The sequence below is a fragment of the Anser cygnoides genome, chromosome 8, assembly GCF_040182565.1.
Source record: "Anser cygnoides isolate HZ-2024a breed goose chromosome 8, Taihu_goose_T2T_genome, whole genome shotgun sequence".
Taxonomy (NCBI): Eukaryota; Metazoa; Chordata; class Aves; order Anseriformes; family Anatidae; genus Anser; species Anser cygnoides.
Window position 1 is genome coordinate 26,963,904 of NC_089880.1, and position 25,200 is coordinate 26,989,103.

The 25,200-nt window shown below is 44.5% G+C and overlaps 1 protein-coding gene across 1 annotated transcript in view; it reads left to right on the plus strand.

The window, feature by feature from the left end:
- RNF11 (ring finger protein 11) overlaps positions 1 to 19,242 on the plus strand; it is a 32,118-nt gene extending 12,876 nt beyond the window's left edge. The window contains exons 2-3 of the mRNA XM_048062072.2: positions 16,325 to 16,494; positions 17,056 to 19,242. Coding sequence (XP_047918029.1) covers positions 16,325 to 16,494; positions 17,056 to 17,227 — 342 coding nt within the window. The 3' untranslated portion in view covers positions 17,228 to 19,242. The remainder of the gene's footprint in view (positions 1 to 16,324; positions 16,495 to 17,055) is intronic.
- Positions 19,243 to 25,200: the final 5,958 nt, after the last annotated feature.

Sequence of the window (25,200 nt, forward strand, 5' to 3'; positions counted from 1 at the left end):
TGGTGTGCCTCAGGAGACTGGTGGTTTCCTATTGAAGCCAGTCATACTTAAAGCAAGATGAGGGACAAAACCCTGTTTCAAGAAGTAAATTTGAGAAGCAAATCTTGCTGCTTTTTCTCACGTCTGCTCACGCAGTGTTAGCAACTCTTGCAAAGTTTGCAGCTCTGCCGTCCTCTCACACGGATCGCACCTCCTTGCTCGGTGTCTTTCTCTTCAGTCTTCTGCACTGAGAGCTAGCAATGCTGGACACAGGCGGTAAAGAGCAACTTCACGGCTTTTTTGGATCTCAGGAGCTATGTCAGGTCAGGCTACTTCTTGGCTTAGAGACACACAGCAACAGCCCATGGGCCACCACGGGCTGGGGCCATGAGGGGCGCCCTCCCCTGCCGGTGGCCGGGGAGCAGGCAGCTGCTGTTATGGGCTGCGCAGTGCTGTAGGAGCTCTCTTTTGAGTGAGACCACTCGCTGCCGCTGAAATTCCCTTGGTTTATGTCACTAAATACGCTGGCCATGTTTCAGTGTGAACACAGTAACGCATTTCAGCTGGACAGAATATAGCAGTTTAAATTTGACCAATGGCTATCGCCTTCTCTTGCTTAGAAAGACTTGAGTAATGCACCCAACTGAAGTAGGATAGCTATTTATTTTTTTGATTCTAGCTGCAGAGCGTTTACCACGTTCCAGCAGTACAGTGCCTGCATATCAGCATCGTGTGATAACCCCATGGGTACTTGTTCACTGGTGGCCCTACATCTTGCTTGCCACCAGTTCTCAGCTGTGGTGCAGCTGCCTGGTGCTACTCAAGCAGCACAAGGGCTGGAGATTTCCATATGGGGTAGGACTTCCAGCTAGTGCACCGTCAGCAGGTTTCTACAGCTTGTTTTTCTCCTGCCTCGACCTGTCAAGTGCGCTGCAGGAAGCAGGGTTTGCCCCCAAACCTCCATGCTTCTGCTGCAGGTGGTTTCCAGCAGCGGGCCAGCAGAACCCCAGCAGAGGTCAGGCCAGGTCTGCTGCTAGCATTCTGCTCTCCCTGGGGAGGAGGAAGGACTTGGGTATGCTTTCAGGCTCCTGCCATGTGCAGTGCTGAACCTGAATGTATCCAAAGCTGCACAAGCCATGCAGGCCTCTACAGCTGGGCTCGGCGAACAGAAGAGTTGAAACTTCCTGGTGAACCGAACGGAGCAATTGCTGTAAAAGAGGCTAATTCAGCGTATGCTGAAGGACCCTGTCTATAGCTAGATCACAAAATCAAAGGCTTTTTCTCGGCAGTTGTCCTGATTGCAGACCTAGTAATGCAAAATGATTTTATCCAAAAATTTATTTTCTCATTCTTAAAGCTTTTCTGTTCTTAGTGTCTTAAACTTCTAGGTGGAGTCACTTATGAGAGCATCTGCAAGCATTTATATTAACTTCAACAAAGCAATGCTCAGTTTTAATGAGCACTACCTTCTCTATTTTATTTAAATTGGGTTGAGTTAGATATGATGAGTATTGTTGCTAGTTATTACACTACATCATAGATTGCATTAATTTGGATAGCAGCTCTGTTCATTATGGTATTAGAATTTGCATATTGAGGAGCGTATGAGTAGCTGTTGGGCTGGTGTCTGAATAAGGGGATGGGTGGGTAGTCAGACATATTCTTAGTGAAGTTCTTTTCTGCAGACAACATATAATTTTTGCAATAAGCTGATCAAGCTCTGCCCTTACTACTCCTGCAGGGAGCCTCTTGATCAGCCAAGAACTAAGCCAATCAGCCAAGAAGCTATTTTGCATTTCTAGATATTTATGGCCAGCTTGAACCTGTTATTTTTGTACCAAACAGATCTTTAGTTGTTTTTCTTTTTCTGATGTTTACTCTCCTAGTTTATTTAGAGCTCAGTCCTATATCCCTTTCTGCCTTGGTTTTTCTAGGCTAATGCTTCTATTTTTATTGTGTTTGTCAGTGGATATAATATTCAAGAAACTTGGTTTACCCAAAAAACAAAATCCATCTCATCCATAGTCACTGACACTTTTTTTGTTTTAAAAAAAAAAAAGGTTAAAGCAAGGCATGTTTGAAGTGGCAGAAGGGTCATTGACTGCTCAACATCTTGCAGTGAATTTTGATAATGGAAGTAATAAAAATATTTACTTTAAATCTGTAGAATGAGCAGCTCAGAGGTCCAAGGGACAAGCACCTCTGGGTGTGCTCCTAGCCATTACCCTCTCTCACTTGAGTAAACCAGTTTACATTGTGCTAGACCTCACCAGGAATGCAGCATCGGGTGAACCGATACAGACAAAGTCAGGACCAGGCCTGTATGGTATTTCAAGACTTAATTTCTATACAAAGCTTCAGCTGAGCAATGAAAGTTTCTTTAACCAGGTAGGGCAGTCTGAAATTGCTGCATAGGGCTTTCAGCGGATTTCCCTTGAAGACCATCAGGCTTGTGGACAGAGCGGTGCCCAGCCCTTTCTGCCCCCAGGGAAGTGCCTGGAGCTGCCCATCTCCCTGCTTTGTTTCTGCTTCTGCTGCCTGACGCAAAGCAACTGAGAGAACAAAAATCTGTTAGCTGCAGCAATTTCTGTTACTCTCTTTGCTGGAGTGGAGATTTGCCTATAGGAGAGGCGGTAGCGCAGATAAAAGCAGTCTAAATGCTCAGCTTTATTACCTCGCCTGTTGGCTCAGAGATTACTTGGGAAATCTAATGACCCTGCGGAAGCACGTCCACCTAGATTACTTTGTGGTGCAACTGTCCTCTCAAAGTGACGCATTTAGGATAGGTGTCCTTCTGGAAACCATCCAGGGAGCTTCAGGGGAGAGCAAAGTCGCTACTGTATTTGGTACGTATGATTTTGTTGCTGCATTTAAATGCTCAAGAAGAAAAATGCAGCCACAGACTTCTCCCTTCTCAGTGTCAGGATTCGGTACACCCAGCCCCAGCGGGACAGAGCGGTGTTCAGACACAAGCCTCTGGTAAAATTTCTGCTTTGTTGGGGTTTTTTGGAATAACTTGAAATTAAAGTAAGTCGTGGTCTCCCAAGTTCCGTGGTAATGTTGAAAAGGGATTTGTGGTTGGAAATGCTTCATGAAAGCATTGCTGACAGGGTGCAGCCTAGCAAAGGAGTTATAAGTAATAATAATCTAGAAAGATAACTAAAATATTTCTGTAGTAACTGAGTAACCGTACTTGTGCTCATGCAGCTAGAATCCCAACAAGTTTTCCACCTTTTTCTTCTCTTTAAGCCTCTCTACCTACTACAGTTAACTCTGTAGTTACCCCAAGTAACAAAGTGTATTCTAAACTAAATGTCATAAATTAAACCTAAAAAACTCCCAGGGTTTTCTTGATAGCTGTTTTTTTTGTTGTTGTTTTTTGTTTGACACAGTGACAAACTGAGTACCTCCAGACTTACTGTCTCAGAGCTTTCCATCGGTGTTACCCCATTTTGGTATTTTATCGTGACTGGGGTTTGTGTAAACTGGTGAAGTCTCTTTTAGTGGTTGTGTGGGTTGTAGCAGGGCATGGTTATTCCACACGAAACATTAAGAGAATAAAGTAAGTGAAAGTGTTTCTTTACATCTTCATAATACCCGAAACAGTGTGGGTAGTGTAATGTTGTACGGCGTTCACTTCTGTCTGTGAGCAGCCCCAAAAGCAGCGAGTACCTCACCTGTGTGAGCTGTGTGTCAGTGCACAGCTGGGGTGGTCTCGTATGCATGTGTCCAAAGCAGAGGATTTGAAAGTCACCCATAATGTTCTTGGAAAATGAACGCTTTTAAGTTGGCACAGGTAGCTGCCTTATTTCAGTGGGATTTCATTCTCAAACCCAACCTGAAGTGACGTATTTAGCACCGCGTCGGCTGTTCGGGATTTCTGATGCATTCCACCTAACGTGGAGAGCCTCTGACTGTGTGTGGGGGAGCTCAGGCTGTGGTGGGCGTCCTCAAGTCTTGCAGCTGTTCGGATGTGGGTATTTCAGGGTAAAGCAGGCCTTTGTCTTCCCACCAGGCAGTCCATATTCAGAAAAATGACCTCTCTGTATTCACGGCACTCCACTTAAATGCCTTTTGTATTCTTCCAAGCCACTGTGGCAGCAGGCGCTGGCCCAGGAGGGCACTTCAGCATGTGCTTCGCTGCCACCAGAGTCCCCAGGCCTGGCGCTTGTTTGGCTGCCTCGGGCTGTGGCTTGTTGTGGGCGGCGTTTGGCAGCTTCCAGTTGTGCATTTGTGTGAGCAAGCACAGTGACGGGTCAAATGCAGGTATTTTGGTGGTGTTCGGAGTGCAGGAGCTGCCTGCATGGAGCTGTACGTCCCTGCTCCTGTGGTGGTGAGGGGAGCGCTTGGTGGGCTTGGCCCCGTCAAGGCTGCGTGGCTGTGGTAGCGGTGTGGCCTCAAGTCTTCTTCAGATAGCTGGTCTTAATGTCACTAAAGCTCTTGCCACGTTCTGTGAAATCACGTGGAAGTAGTGGGGCAGGCTGGCTGCTCAGGGCTGACAACACGAGACACCGCGGCTCCCAGCACATCGGCGGTGTGGCCGGGCCAGCCCCTCAGGAACCTGGTCCGGACCCCAGGTGCAGCTCCACACTGCTTTGGACCTCCCTCAGTTCTCACCCAAAAGCACCTACTGTGAAAGGGCCTGCGCTGAAATGAGCGCAATTGGTCTTGGTGTAAAACAAGCACAGGCAAGATCCGAAGAAAAGTGGTTAAAGAAATAACAGACTAGAAACATTCATTAGAGAGGAGGCTGCTTATGCAGTTACTGATGGCCATCGTAGCTTATTCAGCTGTGAAGCTGAACGTCTGCAGCTCATCCTGACTACTCCAGTGACCGAATGTGTGCCTCATAGGTAACTGTAAAATGGACGTTTGTTTTCTGGTGACAGACTAGGGAGAGAGCAGGTGTTCATTGAACTGTCTCTATGCATTGAAAACTCTAAAATAAGTAGGGAAAATACATTCTGGAAATATTTCTCTTGTATAACCAAGTCCTGAGAGAGCTATTTATGATTTTTCTACCTGTTCTTGGCACAGACCTTTTTTCTGTTAGAAGTGGTTTGACAGTTGAATGAGATCACTCTTGGATTTGTGCCCTGCGAGCTAAAAATGCAGAGTCACTGCTTGTGAGGACAAGACTGAGCCGGAAAAAAATAGAAACATTGCCCTTGTGTTCACTGCTAATACTGCACTGGGAAGGGGAACTTCATAATGCTTTAGTATGCCTTAGTTTTCATCCAGTCATTCCTTGCTTTTAGATAGAGCCCTGCTTTAAAACAAAGCAAAAAACCAACAACCAAAAACAGATTTAGCAATAATAGTTAATGCCTGAGACGTTCCTTCAACATTAATAACTGACCAGCAGAGATGATCTGATAGCCTGAAGCAATGCCTCTGGCTATTTACTCCTGCTGCTCATTACCTCAGAGCTGAAATAATTACTGTTATTATCAAATGACACCAAACAAATAGCCGAATCACCTTTTTTGTGTGTGTTAATTCTCACAGAAGTGGGCCATGGAAGTGGATGCGTGCCTGGGAGAGGTGACTGCATCCTCACAGCGTGTTACCCGGGCTGCGCATGGGCATCGCCAGTGAAGAAATCCTTTGTGTGCAGCCCAGCGGCCGGTGGTGCTGGCAGCACTACCTGATCCAAACCCCATTCACATGACAGCTCGCAGGGCACACCAGAAGTCAAGTGCAGAAGAAGTCACAGGAATCTTGCTGCTGGCATCAGGCAGAAGGGAGGGAACCGATCAGGGTGGTGCGGACATCATCTCCACGCTGGCGCACCACAGGGACGGCTGTTCAGGGAGATTTGTACTGCATTTAGGTGCCCTGGTGTACAGCAGCTATATTACATCTGCCTCACGTATCTGTGGCTTTCTAACAAGCTAATGCAGAAACATACTGAACAACCCCTATGGCTAAGCTGTTGCAAAACCCAGCAGTGACTGTGTCCTTTTATTGGCCTCAGAAAACTGCTGGATCCTCTGTACGGTCTGGGTCCCTGCTGCATTGCATCGGCTGAGATTTCAAGTCATGCACATTGATCTTAGGGACGCGCACTTTGTGTTAGAAATTCAGATGCAATTAAGAGAGAATAAAAAGGGCTGCGGATCTGAGTGTACCATGGAACTGCCAAGGTGTGGCAGCTTCCTGCTTGAGCAAGCACTCATAATTGAAGATGGCTTTGTTAAAAACATAATTAAAATATTTCAAATCGAGTACAAAGTTATGATCAAGTGAAGTGTAACACAGATTCCCGAGTTTTGAAATAAACCCTCCTGACACGGGCTGCTTTGCTGGCTGATGAGGTCTCAGAGCAGGTGCCACATGCCGGCATTCTCTCTGCTGCAGTTTTTCTTGCTTTGTGGCTACCCAGCCCATCACCAGCCCCGTCCATCTCTTGAAGCTCTCCTGTGTTAGGACGAGGATTTTTATCACTGCTCTCTGTGAAGTCATTTAACCTTAGCAGGACGGTTGGGTTTGTACCCTTTCTGCACCGAGTGACAGAGTCCTGCTGTCCTGGACTCCTGCTCCCTGCAAGGCCCGAGGGAAAAGTCTCCAACAGGCTTGGTTTTGCTTATCTTGTCTGGGGAAACCTTTGCTCCCCACTTTACTGGGTTAGGGCAGCTTGAGTGCCCTGCTCTTGCCTGCTCCCTGGGTAAGGGGAAGGTCTTGGTCAGGGTTTGCCAAAAGCACTCTCCTGCGTTGCCTGTTTTGTACTGGGGAGGTGGGGAACAGACTGTTTATCTATAAAAAGATCTACTGTGTCCCCTTTCAGACCTCCTTTTCGATGTTTGCTTGTAACTGGGTAGCTACAGGGAAGTATTTAGTGTCATTGCGTAGGATAATACATCAGGAGGCAGATGATCGGAGATAGCTGCTGTTGATCTGTTTGTTTTCGTCATCTGTGTAACTTCTTATCTTCGGCTGAACTGGCACCCTCGGGACGGCTGTACGCAGGGTGATCTTCTTATCCCGGCTCCGGCTGTTGTGTCTGTCAGGCCTGTTGTAGGAGCCTGGTGTGTGAGGACTTGCATTTGATGCTATGTTTTGGATATATGTTGAAACTTGTTTTAGACAAGGCCATTAAATTGTCTTCTGGGTGGCCCTCTTTGCCCTAGGAAGATGCTTGCTGTGTCACGGGGAGATAATGCTGATCCCAGAGATGAGATCCTTCTTCACGTGATGGCACTGATCCTTTGATATCCTGCACACCGTATACTTCTTTAAAATACGTTCCTAGTTCTGCGTATCAATCTTACTCATATTTTTCTGTTATATGTTACTATGTTTTTATTAGTTCTGACAGGCTATTGTACTACACACACACACACACACATTATATATATATATATATGTATACACACATCTTTATTTATACATAGAAGCGCAGCCTGTATATATTTATACTTCAGCAGTCCTCCCCTGATGGATTGCTCCTGTGTTTCGCTTCTGTGCGTTTTCATGTTTACTCTCTATTTCTGTCTTTTTCCCCAGCCATTCCTCTCAGCTAATTAGGGCTGATTTCTGTAATTTTGCTACCTTGTTCCTCAAGTACTCAAAATATCAGTTTTCTTCTTAGAATTGCCTTCAAACTGACCTAACCAATTCTTGCCAGAAGATACATTTTAGACAGTTTTAGTGCTCTTGTTATTCTTAAGTGTTTGGAGTCAATATTTCGCAATTGGCCTGCGTCCCTAAAAGGGGCACTTGTGCATTTTCCTCTGGGCTGCTGGTTTCCAGCTTTTTCAGGTGCTTCAGTGATCACGCAGTCAATGATACTGGTTTGTGCTTTGTGAGGGGAAGTCAGTTGGGTCAGTGTCCATACAGCCAACGACGGGAGACAGTGCAGGGGAAGTGGCGGGACTGGTATTTCAGAGGCAGCACCATTTTGGATCAGTTTGGGTCACAAATCCCCAAACTGAAACAGCACTGGGAAGTGAGCAGAGGCTGCCTGTGGTTAGCCTGGCTGTGCCCAGTCCGTGGGCTGGGTAGGAAGCTCCCAGCACAGCGTGCTCTGGTGAATATTCCCAGTGCGTTCATGTTGCCCACGTGAAGCCACCCACACGCTTGTCCTCTCCGGGGTGCTCCAGGCTCAAGCCCCCACGGAAGGACTTGGCGGAGTTGTCTGACCGGAGCAGTGCCTCGGCGGTACAGGACGGTAGGTTTGGGCCAGGCTCACGTCTCAGGAGCGCGTGAGCTTGGGCTTTTTCGTCTGCTGCACCCCGAGTGAGTCACAGCCCTGAGTGGTTCGGGTAGGTGTGTGTGGGACACGGTGTCCGGGACGCGTCACGGCAGTTCCCCAGCAGTCAGCAGGACACAGCAGCTTGACTCTGGACCCTTCAAGCAGAGGAGACGGTCTCACTGAGATTTAGTTGTTTTCCCCACCGCTGTCTAGGACCAAGCTCCTCTGTTTTTTCTGCTTCCCCAAACTTCAGTTGTTTTTGTTGTTGTTAAACCTGCCCTTCATTTCTCCAGCAACCGTCTTGCTCGAACCATAAGTGTTGTGTATAGTGCAGCCATGGTGCTATAATAACTGTCTCCGCTTGCCAGACCTAAGAAGGGGTTTCTGCAGAGATAACCACTTGGTGCAAGGAGGAGAGAACATGTGCCAATAATGCAGATGTTGTGGTTTGCTTATGGGGTAGGATGACTCGCATGCATGTGCTTTTCTCTTACCACCAGCTGCAGGAATGACTGCTGGCCCTGTCTGCTCCCTGTTCTCCTTACCCAGCTGTCTGCTTTGCTTGGTCATCCCTGGGGCGCGCAAGGAGGCTGTTCTGTCTGTGAGTGCCCCTAATTTAACGTCTGGGGGCAACTGTTCTTCCCTGGCTTTGCTCATTGCAACAGCTTGACAGAAATGCGTGAAGTTTTGTAAATTGTTTGTGGGTCTTTTCCCTCCCCACATAAAAATAACCTATTAAAATAAACATGCTAGGAGCTGTAGCGAGAGGACTTTATCTCAGAAGCTGTGGCCTGATGCCACGAGCAGAGCTGTCGGGAGACCTTTCTGGAGATGGAGTCAGTTCTCTTGGGCAATTTGAGGGCCTGGGACTAGTAAGGATGTGCTGGTGTGTGTGTTATCCTGCAGAAATTCACACCCTGAAGTTTGGTTGGGTCAGTGGAGGAGGGAGCAAGGACAGCTGAAGCTGACGTGGAGCTGATGAGCAGACTTGTTCAGTGGAAACGCGCCCAAGGATACGGCCCTGGAGCCAGAGAAACCTGCTGCACAGCCTGGAAATGTAAAAATTGTCTGGTTGTGTCAGGAGATTGTGCTTCCAGGGATTAATTACTGCTTTTTAATTACTGCTTTTCCCCTACCACCCCTTCTTGCTAATCTCTTGTATTTAGGTTTGCATTGATGACAATCAGATTCCAGGCGAGGTGACGTTACAGAGCAGCAGGCGATTCCCACCTGCAAGGTAGGACGGGCTGGAAGAGTCAGCAGCCAGGACCCACTCCTGGTGCTTGCCTGCTGTAACTCTTCAGGTGCACTTCCCAGAGATTTCAGCAGGTTAATTGTGGAAAAATGCGAAGGACTATTTTACAGTTTTAGCAGTAGTAGTTTAAGTAAGGCTGCTCCATTGCTGCAGGACCGCCAGGGCCTACACCAAGAACTCTGAAGGGAAATGGCTTAAAGCAGGTGTTGCTTCCCAGCCGGAGAAACAACACAGGGAGTCTGTTCCCTTCCTCTGCTGCAGACTGCTTTCTTAGTCTGCTACAGTGACAACCGCCCCTGTGTACAACACCCAGTTCAGAATTTAACTCATTTATCTTCCTTAGGAGCACCCTGGTGGGAAGCGTGCACAAGTCTGAGCACATCCCAGGTGCCAGGGGTTTTGCTGTTTTTTCATGCGTAGCTCTCCTACTTGCTATGGGCCAGTAAGATGCAAGTGCACATTTCTCTCTGCATGACAGTTCTCTGGTTTAAGTTAATATTTCAGTGATAATTGTGATACTTACAAAACTATAAACGAAAAACTGAGATGTGAAACGTTTTATGTTGTGGCTTTCTTTTGTCCTTCAGTGCTCTCAGCTTTTACCAAGGAAAATATTGAACAAAGGAAAATAAAAGTAAGGTGGTTTTGTTTAAAATGGTCACAAATAGTTAAAGTAAACTTTCTCTAGCAAGCAGTGATAGTGGAATAATACCTTAATCTTTAAAATGAAGTATGGTTTTATTGGCCTTAACGTTCCAGATGAATCAAATTTACTTTTAAATTTAAATTGTGTAGTTAATCTCTTTAGGAAGGAATTTAGGAATCCTGAGAAATGCAAGGAATTGTAACTATTTCAAAAGCAAATGTGTATTTAGGAGACCAGGCGAAGAATCTGGTTTGAGAGGTGCCATTGGCAGGGGGGAGCTACATGGACCTTCATGCTTCTCCCATGAACAAAGGGAACCACTCTCTGGCTCCTTTGCAAATTTGGTAAAGGATCAATTACGGTTTTGCTTAATACGGTGTTAATGTCGTGTCTGATCTCTTTTCTGGCTGTGTTACTGTTAAGTGCAGCGGGTCTGCTGGGCAAACCCACGCTCAGGTTCCAGCTGGAGCCAGGGCGGCTCCAGGGTGCACATGTCGGGTCTGCTTGTCTGTCCCAGCTGTCTCTTCCGAATGGCAGAGGTGTGACGAGGGAATTCTGCTTCAAAAAGGACTTCTTAGCGTAAGTGTTCAGCTATCGCAGTTATTTATACTGACTGGCTACCTGGAAGCAGGAATATAAGAGATTGGGTAACGATTTCATTACATGATGTTTTATAGCAGCTGGTATTTAGCTTTATAAATGAACTGTTCTCTTCTGTATGGCAGAAAAAGGCTTTTATAGTTGGCAGCCTGCTCGTAATATTCTAAGGATTATTAAAGTAAGCTGTAGTTGCAGTATAATGCACATTATAGCGGCGAGTGGTTTTACAGTAATATGTCTTGGGGGAGGATATTATTTCAGACTGCGTATTAACATACAGATGGAGTTTGAGTCTTTTCACCCAGATCAGAATGGCATTTCCAGAAAAGGCCTCCGGACCATTATCCCAGTTAGTTTCTTATGAGTAATAAAGTAGCGAGAGGAGAACATTTCATAAAATTCAGTGGGGATTTTGCAAGCGACAGAAAAAGCAAGATGTTTTTTTTCCTCACTTCCTGCCTTTACCTCTGTAAACTGCAGTTGTTTATGTCTAGATTGGGTTGTTCAGGCTTCCTGCATCTCACCTTCAGGGCAGGACACCTGGGAGGCGACGAGGCTGGAAGGTGCGTGCGGGCACAGAGCTGCCGCACGCTGCGGCTGTCTCTGCTCCGCGTCACCATCGGTGGCCGAGGCTGTGAGCAGTGAAGATGTGGTGGCCCTGACGCAGCCGTACGCGAAGCAGCTGCCTTCAGACACCACGATTCAAGACAGACGTTTGCACAGTGAAGGGATTTCAAAAACGAGCTGTGGGAGCGATTGGGGAAATTCAATTTGAACTGCTAGACTTGTATTAATTAATTAGCAGCAGCCACAAGGAGCATAAGTGCTGCATCTACCGGTATTTGGAAAGTGTAAAAAAGACTTCAGAAAAGCATAGGTAGGAGGAAGTTTGTCTCCTTTGTCGAACAGACGTGCTGGTGTAAAAGTGCAAATAAGCATTCCAGGGTGACACACATCGAGAGCATTGGAATAGATGAGGAAGAAAATTTAGAGATGGAAACGAAGCAAACTGGTCAGTCGTGGAAAACGGGGGGCTGTGGGCAGGATCTCAGGGATGGCAGTGAGGCTTTAACTTCTGGAGCTATGAAATGTTAGCAATTATTTGTCTCACCTTTGCCCTTCCTGAAAGGATAATTCGTGCATGTTGGTGCAATTATTACAAACAACAAACAAACAAAAGCCCTGATAGCATACTGCTGATATGTGGCGTAGAGGGATCTTAAAATAATCTTTATCCAGGGATTAAGAGTTTCTGATCAACCACTGACCTGCTTTCAGAGTATTACAAATTCATTACACTGGCAAGAACAAGATGAGAATGCTGTAAAACAAAATAGAAGCTGATTTACAGCAGCATAAATAACCAGGATAAGTTGCATTGATGAGAGAACCTCAAACAAAAAATGGTGCTGAATGAAACCTCCTTTTCTAGGCAAGAACCCAAAGCATGCTTGGGAATCCACACGCAGGAACAGTGTCTGGGCCTTTCAAGCGAAGTGTGAAAGCGTTTATTTTCCTGAGAAGTGAAAAATACAGACCTCCAGATGCCCTGTACGGCTCCCCCTGCCCCTGGGGGAGAAGGAGCCAGGGTGGAGTGGAGATGCAAACCCCACTGTAGTCCTGAGTCTGAATTCATGCTGTTATTTGAGGGCCAAATAAAGACAAGGGATGATCAGGAGTTAGGTTTTGTATGCACAGAAAGCCAGGGGAAGGTGTGCTGACAGCATCTCCCTTTGAGCAAGGCAGAAGCGGCGGGCGCACCCCTGGGACTGTGGCCATCTGAGGTGTTTCATAATTATGAATGATGTATGTAGTAATTGATAAAAGCAAACTGAGTGCCAGGGAGTGATTTTTACTTCTTTGGCTGACACTAACGTGTAGATTTTTTTTTTTGGCCTTTTTTTATCATTTTTTTCTTTTTTTCCTCATGGAAGAATAGTTTGCATGAAATTTCATCTCTGTTCGAAACGCCTGACGTCTTTATCCAATGATAAATAACACAGACTTTGGCTAGAAAGGCCAGTGTTTCGTAATTTTGTCTGCAAAAACATTTTCCGCAGGAGATAAGGGAAAAGTGAGACAGAAGAGCAATAAATCCATGCTCGTCTTTGGACTATAATAATAATTACGTGGGTAATACAATCTTTTTTGTGTATATACATGTCAGAGGGCCTGTAGCCACAAATGTAATTTGAGCGAAGCCTTAAATCCTCAGCTCGTTACCCCTGAACATCCCCGCTGGGTTGTGCGGGGCCTCGCGTTGACCTGGGCTGATAAAAACCGCAGGAGATTTGCCGAGGGCGAATATTGCTGTGAATAAACAGTCTGAAGCGTTTTCAGAATAACGCAGGTATAGGCACGCCTCGCCTTTGTGTCTGTCGTGGGGAGAGGCCGGGTGTGAAGCGGCCGTTGCTGGCGTTCCCTCCGCAGCGTGCGGGGCCGGGGCCCTGTTCTTCCGTCTTCATGGTGGGTTTTGTCCAGCGCTGCTGGCCGGGTTGGGCAGGCTTTTCGTAGCGACTGGAGGAGAGATGAGAGTGCCATCGGACAGCACGTTAAGGAAGCGCACAGGATCACGGGTGTTGAGCGGTCACTCGTTTTTATTTACAGCAACACGATTTATGCATTTTCACAACAGCTTGGCAGCCCTCCGCCTCCCGTGTTTTCACATCCCCAAGTAGGAAGGCTTCGTGCTGAAAGGCAGCACCGTTTTCACCCAGCCTCACTCATCTGACAAGAGATTCTTGTCTGGTGTGTGAACTTGCAGGAGCTCACAGCTGACGACCATAAATTCCTGCCTTCACTGGGTCTGTCAGACGTGGGTATCAGACGTGGTGTGGGCAGCGGCTCTGCGCCAAGGCAGCCTCAGCCAGGAGGCCCAAGGGACGAGCGCTGCCTGCAGCACTGGAGCTGGGGAGGGCGTTTGTGGATTTGGTATGTGGAGGGAGCAGGGGCCTGTGCACTGCCAGGCAGCCCCGTGCTCTGCTCCTCTCTGTGGGCAGAAGTCACCCGGGGAGAGGGGCCCTGAAGTCGTGCCCAAGGGGGCCCCAGGTAAGGGGGCCTGCGGTGGTCAGCGGCAGCGAGCGCCTGTAACCGACCCGAACAGGGGAAAGGCTTTTCTTCCTTGACTGGCCTTTCTGTGCTTAAAGTCATGCTCGTTTTCTGTCTTTTATGCTCATTCACTATCCAAAACTTACCTGAAGCAGCCACCAGCTGGCTGTTAGGCCTGACTGCTCATTTCAGAGTTGTCCAAGATGTGATAGCTTTTAACTTGCGACAGATTCTCATTTACTGTAATTTCCTTGTGCTGTATGTGTCACGCTGAGCTGACCAGTTCGCTGTTCTGATGGAGCCATTCACCAGCAGGTCAGTGTTACTGCTACTTTCAGATGTTTGGAGCTTCCTGATCTTTTTTCTTCCTCCTGTTTTTGCCGCCTTTAAGTTTCTGTGTAAGCACTTGCAGCCATGGTTGTACCAAGGGGAGATGCATTACGTACCCATAACTTCCCCTCGTCTGCCCCGGCCAGCACCCCCCTGGGCAGCGCATGGTGTTTCTTCTGCTCTTCTTGTCCTGCAGACAGGAAGGGGGGTGCCTCTGTCTCTGAGTGTGAGGCGTTAACATACATCTTTCTCCGTGACAAATGAAGGAGCCAGCAGTAACGTCCCTTACCATTGATTTACGTATTGTGCTTCCATAGAGGTATAGCAGAGCCTTGAAAATAAAAAGTTATTGATAGCTTGTGGCGCCTTGCAGTGTAAGACCAGGACAGGGCTCTGCCTCAGGCTGTTGTCTTCAGTGCAGAGGGTGTCCAGCGTTTGGGAGGGGGAAAAACTGCTTTATTTTCTTGGCATCACAGGCTGCAGAGCCATTTTGTGGATACTGTTGTATCTGACAGGTCATTCTTAGCTTCAGCTGGTGATTTTCTCTATCCAAGCAGCGATTAGAGAATACTTTAGATAATTTAAACCATTAAAAGGCAGCTGCTCTGAAAGAAATCTGTGATTCTGTGAAATGCAGTCTAGAGCAGTCAGGAAATGAATCAAACTTGGTGAACCACTGGCATTTTCTCTTCAGAAGCGTGGCTGTATTAGCACTCTTCAAACCTTCTCGGAAGCCCTCTGCGTCCTGCGAGGAGATTACGGGGGGAAACCCTGGTGTAGTTTAATTAGGAGAGGACTGTGAATTCTACCCCACAGGTGAACTGCAAGCAGTAGGCACAGTGTTAAAAGCATTGCCAGGGAAACTCGTATTTCTGGTGAGCATTTCTTGTAAGTGAGGGCTTCTACTGCCAGGCACCACAGGCTCTGGCCAGCAAGCAGCTCCGTGCCTCCTCCAGCTGTCCCAGAGCCTTGCCCCCAGCCGCGCTCCTGCTCACCACGCTTTGCAGCAGCAGAAGAGTCGCCTTAGCTCAGGAGCAGGCGCGTTACCCGTCCAAGCTAGGCTTGGCCAGGTGGGCTTCTCGCCTGAACCCGAGGGAGCAGGAGCAGGAAGGGCAGTCGTGCTTCTGCTGCTACATGCAGGTGGTGATGCCAGCAGGTCCGTGCTGGCGTCCCTCTAAGCCGGCTGTGTGCTGGAGAATCCAGCTGGGTGCTGTCCACATGTCCCATGTCACACCTTCGGCAGCAGCCAGGCGCAGGGGCAGCACGAGGGGACAGCCTGTCCAGCTCCTCCGTCTATAAGTTGATTTTTTTCTGCTGTTTAAGAAGCACCATTAAAATAGACTTATTGCAAGAAATTCTCTCTTAACAGTAGGCTTATGGTTACTGGTCAGTATTATCCTAGGAGTATCTCCTGTTCAAAACTGGTATTTAGTTTCAAAAAATGCTTGAAAGGCGAGGTATGGTGTTAATATAAATGTGAAAGCATCTGCTGTAAAGCTCCTTAATGATCAAAGAAGCTTCTGAGACCATGGCAGAGGAAGGAATGCAGAATACTGCATAGTTTCTGTTTGGGAAATGAGTGTTCTGAACATACATCAGCTGAGTCCAGCTTGGGAGAACTTGTAAAATCATATAAATATGTAAGAAAAAATGTAGAATGTCAGTTATTTACTTAAGCAATTATTTTTATTGTCCAGGTAAGATTTTTTTAAACACGCACAAATTCAAGTCTGCAGTTCTGGATTGGAGTTTGGGTGGCCCGGAATAGCTCACGTTATTTTTTGTAATTACAGAAGTCATAAAACATTCCTTCTGAAACTCTCGGACTCGCCTGTCCTCTTCTTTGCAAATAATTCTTCCTAAATGAAACAGCAAAACCACTTCTTGGTACAAATACCGGGGCTTCTTCCACTTGCAACTTAAAGCCGTTACGTTGTTTGATTCAGTATCTGCCAGTTTACCAGGTGCCTGTAAGATTTATGTGCCTGCTCTCAGGTGGAGTTCGTGCACATATTTCATCTGTGAATGACTCACGGAGACAGAAAGCTTCTGCAGAGAACAACCACAAACAGCTGCTTGCCCAAGACGCTGGCCTCAATCCTTCATCCCATTATGTCTATAATTATAGCCCCAAAATTGCAAAGTAGGAGTGGGAGATCACAGAAACACTTGTAGGACTGAGAAGGAAAGTTAAGTACGTTGTCTGTGTGCTAGAAAATACTAGGAAAGACTTTTTTTTTTTTTTTAATAAATTGAACTATTTTAATTTTAGGAGCAAGTCCCTGTTCCTGTTTATCATCCGACCCCTAGCCAGACTCGGCTAGCAACACAGCTGACAGAAGAAGAACAAATCAGAATAGCGCAGAGGATAGGCCTTATTCAGCATCTACCTAAAGGAGTCTATGATCCTGGGAGAGATGGCTCCGAGAAGAAGATCAGAGAGTAAGTTACAGAAAACTAACAAATAATTTGGGTGTTGCATTGGTTTATGATATTGCCACAGGAAACCTGATCCGGGTGTAATTTGACACAGCTTTCTGAAAAAAGGGCCATGCAGAAGCCCCTTTGCTTCATCCTTCTTTGCTTTCCTGCTACAAATGAAATCTACTTTCTCTCGTCCATACAATTTGTCTTTTTCACCACCCCCTTTATCCTCTCTTCACCGGGAAGTAGTTCCACACTGCTTCTTCCTCACCTTTGTGACTCCCTTTTCCCATTACTAATTTTACGCAGTCTGCTGAGCTGTCCCCTCCATGCCTGCAGGCTTCCTGCCTTCTGCTAACACTGCAGTCGTGGGCACGCTGTGCAAAGAGAACACCAAGAAACGCAGTGCTTGGTGGAGCCAGCACTGATGTAGCTAAGAAATCCTCGCTGTATCTAGAAGTAGTTAAAGCTTGTTTCACACAGTGAAACACTACATCCAGTAGACATTACGTTGCTTTTCATTCCCGGTGTGGTATGGTAACAGCATCTTAAATGTGTTAACAATTTTTGTTTCCCCAGATGTGTCATTTGTATGATGGACTTTGTTTATGGGGACCCTATCCGATTTCTGCCGTGCATGCACATTTACCACCTGGACTGTATAGATGACTGGTTGATGAGATCCTTTACCTGTCCATCCTGCATGGAGCCAGTGGATGCAGCACTGCTTTCATCCTATGAGACTAACTGAGCCAGGGTTTCTCCACTGAACCTTCAAGGAGGCCATCCACTTTAATGGGTTTGATCCTTTTGTCATTCAGCCCAAAGAGCCAGGAATTAGGAATTAAGATCATGCACAAAATATACATTTCCTAATAAATACGTAAAAAAAAAAAAATATTCCTGAATGGCTGCAAATATTGGAAAAAAAATAGTATTTTAGAGACTATAGAAAAAGTAGGTTGTTATTTTTAATGTAAAGCCTTGACCCACCATTGTCTTTTAATGTTTGTTCTTACACCCATATATAGGAATTGTAAAGTGTTACAGCAACTGTAAATGTTTAAACTGCGTGTATCCGATTTTATTAGCAGTAAGATAAGAGTATTTTTTTTCCTAAATAAAGTAACTTTTTTTTTGATTCTTTTCACAAGTCCTGGCATTTGGGTCAAGGCTTTATTAAAATCTACATTTTATAACACTGGCACAAAGAAATAGTTTTAAGCTTGTTTGCACAGTTCTTCTTTTCTTTTTTTTTTTCTTTCCATTGGAGATGGAATTCATTGCCTTAGGTCTTCTTAATAGTGTATTGTTATTGTTGGGCTGGCTCTGTGCTTGAAAACCAGTTTATTTATAACCTGTTAAAAGTGCTATATTTTGTTTGCAGTTAGGAATATGCAGACTTCAAAGTGATCTCCTAGCTTGTAAGCAAACTGAGATGCATTATCCCTTTTCTGCAAGTGATGCTGGATATGAAGATACGAAACTGGTCCTACAAATTAAATTATGGTATTATGGTTTTTATAACTTGCTTCGGTTTTGATGAAACAACAGTCCTTACACTTGCATGTCTACTTTTTACCTTGATCAAGTTAAAAGTGGGACAGATGAACAATAAATAGTTAAGCTACCGTAATTGGAAAAAGATATTTGGAACTAATGTAGCATTAGCAGTGATCACTTACTCTACTTTTTTCTCCCTAAAAATGGTTGTTTTTAATCACAGGAAATGGATACTGCATCTCTTGTTCTTGTAGTTCTTAGGTTATCAGAAGTTAAGAATAAACATACTGTATCTCAGTCTCCTGTATTAAATGTATCTGTTAAGCCCTGCTGGCTGACACATCAGTCCACCAAGCAGATAAGAATCAGATATGAGAAAAAACTTGCTCTGCATATAACGCAAAGTTTATATAAACACAGACTGTCGTAGTAGCAATTGAAGGGGAAAATAGTACTGCTATAGCCAGAATGACACCATTAGCTTATTTCTGCAGCAAAAAGTACGTGCTTGTTAAGAGATGGGCTAGCAAAGATTGTAGCTGTAAAGGCCTTTTATTCACTTAGCATGTTTGTTTTTTTTCTTAATGTACCCTGCAGTGACGTTTATACCTTCAAACGCAACGCTGATAACACTGAGAAGTCTTGGTCTTGCAAAGTGAGATGCAGTCTCAAGTTAACCACAGCAAATCAGGGAACGTTCTTGATTGTTTTTCATACATGGTTTGAGGACTTGATATAACAAGTTGTGTTTAAAGACCCAAGTACTTTGATGACTTCGTGTATTTGCCACATAGAAGAATTGTGCGCCTCACCGATAACTTTTGAAGGGTTGGTCAGCAAAATATAGCATTCACACATTGATTTATTTATCAACGCTGTAGCTGATGGCAACCTGCTCACGTAGAGAAGAATTCCAAGTTGCAGTCAGAAGCAAGTCAAAGCAATCTACAGTTCTAGATTCACTCAAATTGCTATAGATCTAGCTGGACAAAATTTTGTGCTTAATTCATACATACCTAATTACATGGAGCAAAATCTGGGCAGACAGACCTGAAGTTGTGCAATATTTTTCAGTGCGAAATAATTGTTCCTTTTCATCATTCCATGTGTGTTCTTTTGTGTCCTTTGTCTGTTTTGGGGTGTTTGTTTTTGTTTGGGGGTTTTAATTTCCTTTCTTTTTTTTTAAACGTAAAACAATGTCCACATTAAGTATTAGTTTCTTTTATCTTGTTAAAACTGGCAAATGAACAATTTTAAAAAGCATCATTGTCACATGGGTATTAGTCTTTATTTATTACTAGACTTGATTAAGGAAGATTTGAAAGAAATATTGACTGGTTACTGACCTGAATGCTTTTTTAGGCACTTTGTATAGTTGAACTTTTAACACTGATATACTTACTGGGCTAAGGGAAAAAATTACTTTTATTAAAATGCTTGTTAAATAACGAAAAGGTGTGAAGGGCTAAAACTAGAGTTGATTACAGAAGAACATTCCAAAAAAAAAATAAATCAAATTTTAGCTTAAAACCAAACGTGTAAATATAACAAATAAATCAAGTGATTTTTTTTCAAGTTTTTAGGTGCAATGCTGTTCTGGATGATTTCTAATTCAAACTAATTTATCTGAATTCAATGCAAAAATAACATGTAAATTGAATTTTAGCTACAGTTATGAAACCAGATCTGTCTTATCCTCATCTTACAGATGGTGGAATTAATATTTGCCTCCTGTCTCAGAGGTGTCCAATAAATTACTTGAACTTCAACCATATTAGACAGTTTGCAGCACTGCTGCTTCCTATGCAGAGTCTGCTGCAGCCCTGCGTGTGGCAAGGGCTGACTCTTGCTCTTCTGGCCCTGTTTGCCTGCAGCCATTCCTCTGACAGTGCTGCATGTTTCAAGGTGGACAGGCCCAGAGTTAAAACAATGTCAAGAAAAAAAAACCACTCTTCTAGCCCGTGTGCAAGTAATCAAGACTGTAGTTGCATCAGGTGAACTAGAAAAATGTTGCTTTAAAGCACCCTACTGGAGGTGTGCACTGCAGGGAAAAGTGGCCATACTTTAGAACAGTAACTGGCAGAACAACCCTGGCGCAGCCCCAGGAATACCTGCGTGCATCACCACGGTCAAGCCTCTGCCATCTCAGGCAACAGTGCAGGAGACATGGACTTGGAAATCCTGTGCACCTGTCATCGTTGCCAGACACCGCAGCCTCACAGCGACCTGCAGTCCCATTCAACAACCATGAGCTGCCACAGAAGTGCCAGAGATAGAGCAGGTGGGGATAAAGGGCATGGCCACCATCTAAGGTGCATACACAGCAGGGAAATCATCAGGCCATATTTGCAGCTTACAGTAGGAAATGGATTTTGTCTCATACAACAGAAGAAAACAAAATCCCCACAAATCTGAAGCAAAAGGTACTCAATTTCATAAAGCCCTTTATGCTTAAAAGTTCTTGCATGCTACTGGAATTATCATTTAAATCATTTTATGTCTAAAGACGATAATACTGAGTACCTTCTGCCAGTTCATTATGTAAATCAGAGAGACAAACAAAGTTTGTACCGAAACAAAAAAAGGTGCAGAGAATTTCTTGGTGAAGAGGTGGAGTTGTGGAAAAGCGCTAACCACATAAAGTTTTCAAAGTTCCTACTACCTTGCAGCTTCACAGGGCTGAAAGCAATTATGTGTTTGGAAAGCTGACAGGCCTCTCTTTGCAGTGGTAGAAGTGTGTGCTTCCAGGCTAAAGCATTATGAAATACCTGAACTTAAAAGTTGCCACAGTTTCAAGACTTCGACATTTCCTGTCCTTGTGCAATCGTGGTAAAGATGAAAGTACTTCTGTGTCGGACTGGCATTTAAATAAAAAACGAGACGGCTGAAACCAAACATACACAAGACCTCTGATCAGTTAAATCCTGGATTAAAAGGGACTTACAAAGTGGATGCTAGTCAACTGGAAATACAGTTTATTACAAACACCAATTTTGTACTAAAAACATACACACTAGTTGATAACCTATAAAAAACATGAACAAAATCTGTCCAGAAGAACACTCCTTAATACCCAGAATAAAAATAAGCTTCAAAGCTTTAACTTTTCTATTATATAGAATTTCACTTTGAAGAATATAATTTATGCTAACCATCCTTTGCAGATTATCTTGCATTTAAATATGTTCTGGGATAAGAGTTCAAGGCTTTGGAATTCTTGGTATGAAATGTAAAGCCTTTTGATAAAAGGAATGGTCCAAACATAACCCACAAAAGCATCCTTTTGATTTAAGCAGAAGGAGTAACTATATTTGCATGCTGCCACCTGGTTCATTACAATATCCACTCTGTACATACACAGCTAAGTAAAAGCTGCAGAAAGTCATCTATATAATCAAAAAAACACTAATGAAAATGCCTGCCTGCGTTTCTAGCAGCAGAAAGGAATGTAAGTCACTCAGCAACAGGGGACCAACCATGCTACAACCAACCAAAAAGCCCCCAAACTTTCTCTCTCCTCAGCTTAAAAAAAAAAAAAAAAAATGTAGAAAAAGTAGAAATAACTTCAAAAACCTATTCTTCGCAGCACCAAACCCAAGAGAGTGTTTGTCTTTATTTTAAATGAAAGCATTCCAACAACAACTCGGCACACAACGGTTTCTGCCCAATCCACAGCACATACTAAGTGCTCTCTGCCTGCCTACACCATGTATTTTCGTTCTGGACACAGGCCCTGCTCTTGTTCACTAGCCACACATTTGCCAGGGTCTTCACTGCAGACAGACAGACTCTCACCTTTGTAGCATCTTTTTCCTACCCCTCTGCACAGACCCCTCAGTGGTGGCTGCCTGTCTAATCAAGAATTTTGGTGTGTGTGAGCATGCATACACATATTTTTAAGAATATATTATGTATGTATGTCACAGATCACAAACTTTCAGTAATAGCGAAGGCATTACGGGTGGGCTTCCTGCTGCTCCTTAGAAAAACCAAGTATTATTTGCATCAGCGATGAGCCCAGCATCATGGAACAGAAACCTTACCCAAGGCTTCCCAGGTAACTGGAAGCCTTAAAAATGGAGGCCAGATCAAATACCAAAACTGCAGCTGGCCTTGCTGGTTGCTTCTAAAAAGAGTTTGCAGCTGCCAAACGGAGGCTGTGTAACCTCGGGAGTGATGAGAGCAGTACTGGGTACCTGATGGAAGATGACACTGAACACAACCCATATGTTGCATCTTCTACAATCACTGCTTCACCTACTGACTTTTGCCGGACGTTGGAGATTCTGGTCCTATTTTCCATTTTTGCACGGCACCAGCAGAGGCACTCTTTAGACATGTCACAGCACCACCCTTGCCAAACGGGCAGGAAAAGCACCGCATTCACACACACAACACCAGCTCATCCTGGAACCGCGCCTACGGCACCATCAAAACCAAGCACGGCTCCTGTGGCTCCAGTACTGCGGACAAGCATTAAATACAGCCCTGGTGCGCTAAGTCGTTCCTTACCTCCACACACCCTACGTGTGGCTGGGTAAGAGGAACAGTGAGAGGTGAAAAACATCCAGAAAACTGCAGCTTCTACTTATCTTCTCTTTCTCGACAGATAAAAGGCTCAGATCCAAGTTACCTGCCTCAGCAGAGGACCTGAAGTCCTGACGGACCTACTTGTGTCCAGGACGCACGCACTGCTCATCTTGCTTGAAATGACCTGGGAGAAAGAGCAAAATAACAGGAGATTCTGCACATTTCTTCTATGAAAGAACTGAGAAGTGAGTGAGAAAAGTCAAATCAGAGACTACTAGTCTGAATCCCACAGAACTCACTCTGCCTGGTTTTTCATTTGCTTGCTGTTTAAAAAATCCAAATCCAAGTCCTTACTAGACCTAACAGTTGCACCTGTCTTTCTCCTTCACTTCTGCTAACTGCCCTGTCCATTTCTGAACATTTTGGGTGGGGATAACATGAGATCAGTGAGTTCTTCCATCAGAAAAGGTTCACAAAAGCGAAACTCATATGAAGGCAGATGGACAGCCTGGGTTATTTCCCTGTTGGCTTCCAGGATGAACGCAACCTTGATGCCACAAGGAGACCTGTGGTCTGTGATCATCCATCTCAGGCCCACACCACTAAAACTGGACTTTTTGTTAGCAAGCACTTGATCAAATAACAAACTCATGCTCTGAAGCACACGTACATGTTGGGGCTCTGCTCTCTGCGCACCCTCCACACTCCCCCTCACTAATGCAAACAACCTTCATACCATATTACTGGGATCACAGACTGCATTTACTGGCTTCTTGCACTGGCCCTCTGCAGAAAGCAGAGTCCACGAAACGTTGGCACGCAACCACTGGCAGGCACAGACAAGTGGAACAACGGACTCCAAACAGCCACAACTACGTTTTCGTTAACGTGCCTTAATCCAGGAGCTCCCTACCACCTGTATTCCAGCAGCAAGCCTGCACAGAAGTTTAAGTACCATTTCTGATAGGTATTGAAAGAAGTCAGTAGCTATGATATCCAAATCAGCATTTTTGTAGTCACCTCACTTATTTTAACGAAAGTCAGAAAGACAGAGCCTAGACGACTTATTTAGAGGGAAGTCATAATCTTTAACTATTACTGGCTGTCGCACAAGTACAGAATGTGAACACAACATTTGAACAGCTGTTTCCTCTAAAATAGCTGAATATTATGGCCCCTTTTTGAGTCTGATTACTATTTGGATGAATTGGTAAGAAACTGTCTTACGTAAAAGATATAAAAAAAAGAGATGTTACTTTTCAGCCACAGACCTGAAAATGTTGTTACAGTACTTGACTAACATGAGATAAATGATTTTTTTCCCTCTTTTCTTTTTTTTTGAATTTTAGAAGCCAGTGTGCTGGGTGGTTTGTGACTGCTTTGGTTTGTATTCTTTCTGTAATGTAGTCAAGGAGAGTGAAAGCAAGTGGAATTCAACACCATACATAATTCTAAATAAACATTTTGCTTGTGTTCAGCCAGCAATGAAAGAAAGTAGGTCCAGAGATTTAAAAAAAAAAAACAACAACAAAACACAGAAAACAATAGAACAAAGCCTGGTCCTACAAAAATGTTGAATTTGGAGCAAACACCATGCAGAATTTTACCACAGTGCAATGCAGATATTTATTAGTTCTCTTGCTGTTCATAAATCTTTGAGACAAGGATTGGACTTAAAATAAAGTATTTGTCTTTTTTTTTTTTAAAGCACCTGAAGCAAACCTGGAGAGTATCTTTTAAAAATATTTTATAATGATAAATCATTCCATTATAATACTTGCCAATACACACTCTGCATGTTATCTATCACAAAAGGGTATTTGCAGAACATAATGAGAAAAGAAGCAAGTTCATTTCTAGTCTGTTCAGGTTTTCCGATCTTGTTCATCAGTGACGTTTCCAACCATTAACCGTTTTCCTGTACGGCAGTAAACAACATGACTCACCTCTTTATCTTCTTCTCTTCCTCCCAGAGGGGGAACTGTGGAACGCATTGTTTTGGTCATTTCATATACATGCACATTGCAACTGTGTTTTTATGCTAGAGAAGGCAAAGAAACACATCTTGCAGGTGGAACAGGAGGCTGAGGGCGCTGTATTTAAGCTCTTGGGAGTGCCTTTTGCATTCTGGGCTGACCTCTAGGAAAGCCTTGTTTCACAAACAGAACCATTATTTTACTGCAGTTGCTGCTGTTGGGCCCGAGATATGCAAGCTGTCAAATCTATCGCCCCAGGATCTTTTAGCTATCTTGGACCCAGGCCACAGATCAACTAGAGTACTAAGGCACTGAACTTAATATAGAATTTAATGCCAAAACCAGTGTGAAATGGGGGGAAATGTTTGATATGATCCTGTTCTATGCTGCTATATTTTATAAAAGGCAAAATTTCCAAAGCAAAGTTTTGAACGCTCTATCACTGCAGTGTAAATGAGGGCAGCGCTAGAATGGGGCAGGCTTTAAACTAACCACCCGTGACAGAATGCATTAAGTGTAGGTCATAATAGGACTGCGTATCAGTAATAAAGTGTGCTCCTGTGCTTTAGCTGAGCAACCATAAATGAGGATTTCTAAATAGCAGTAGTTGTATCACGTTTGTGAATTCATCAAACACTTCTCTATCATCAAGAAAACCTATAACCAGGTTCAGCTTCACCCCACTGTTCTTTATCCAACAGGTTATCTCATCTCA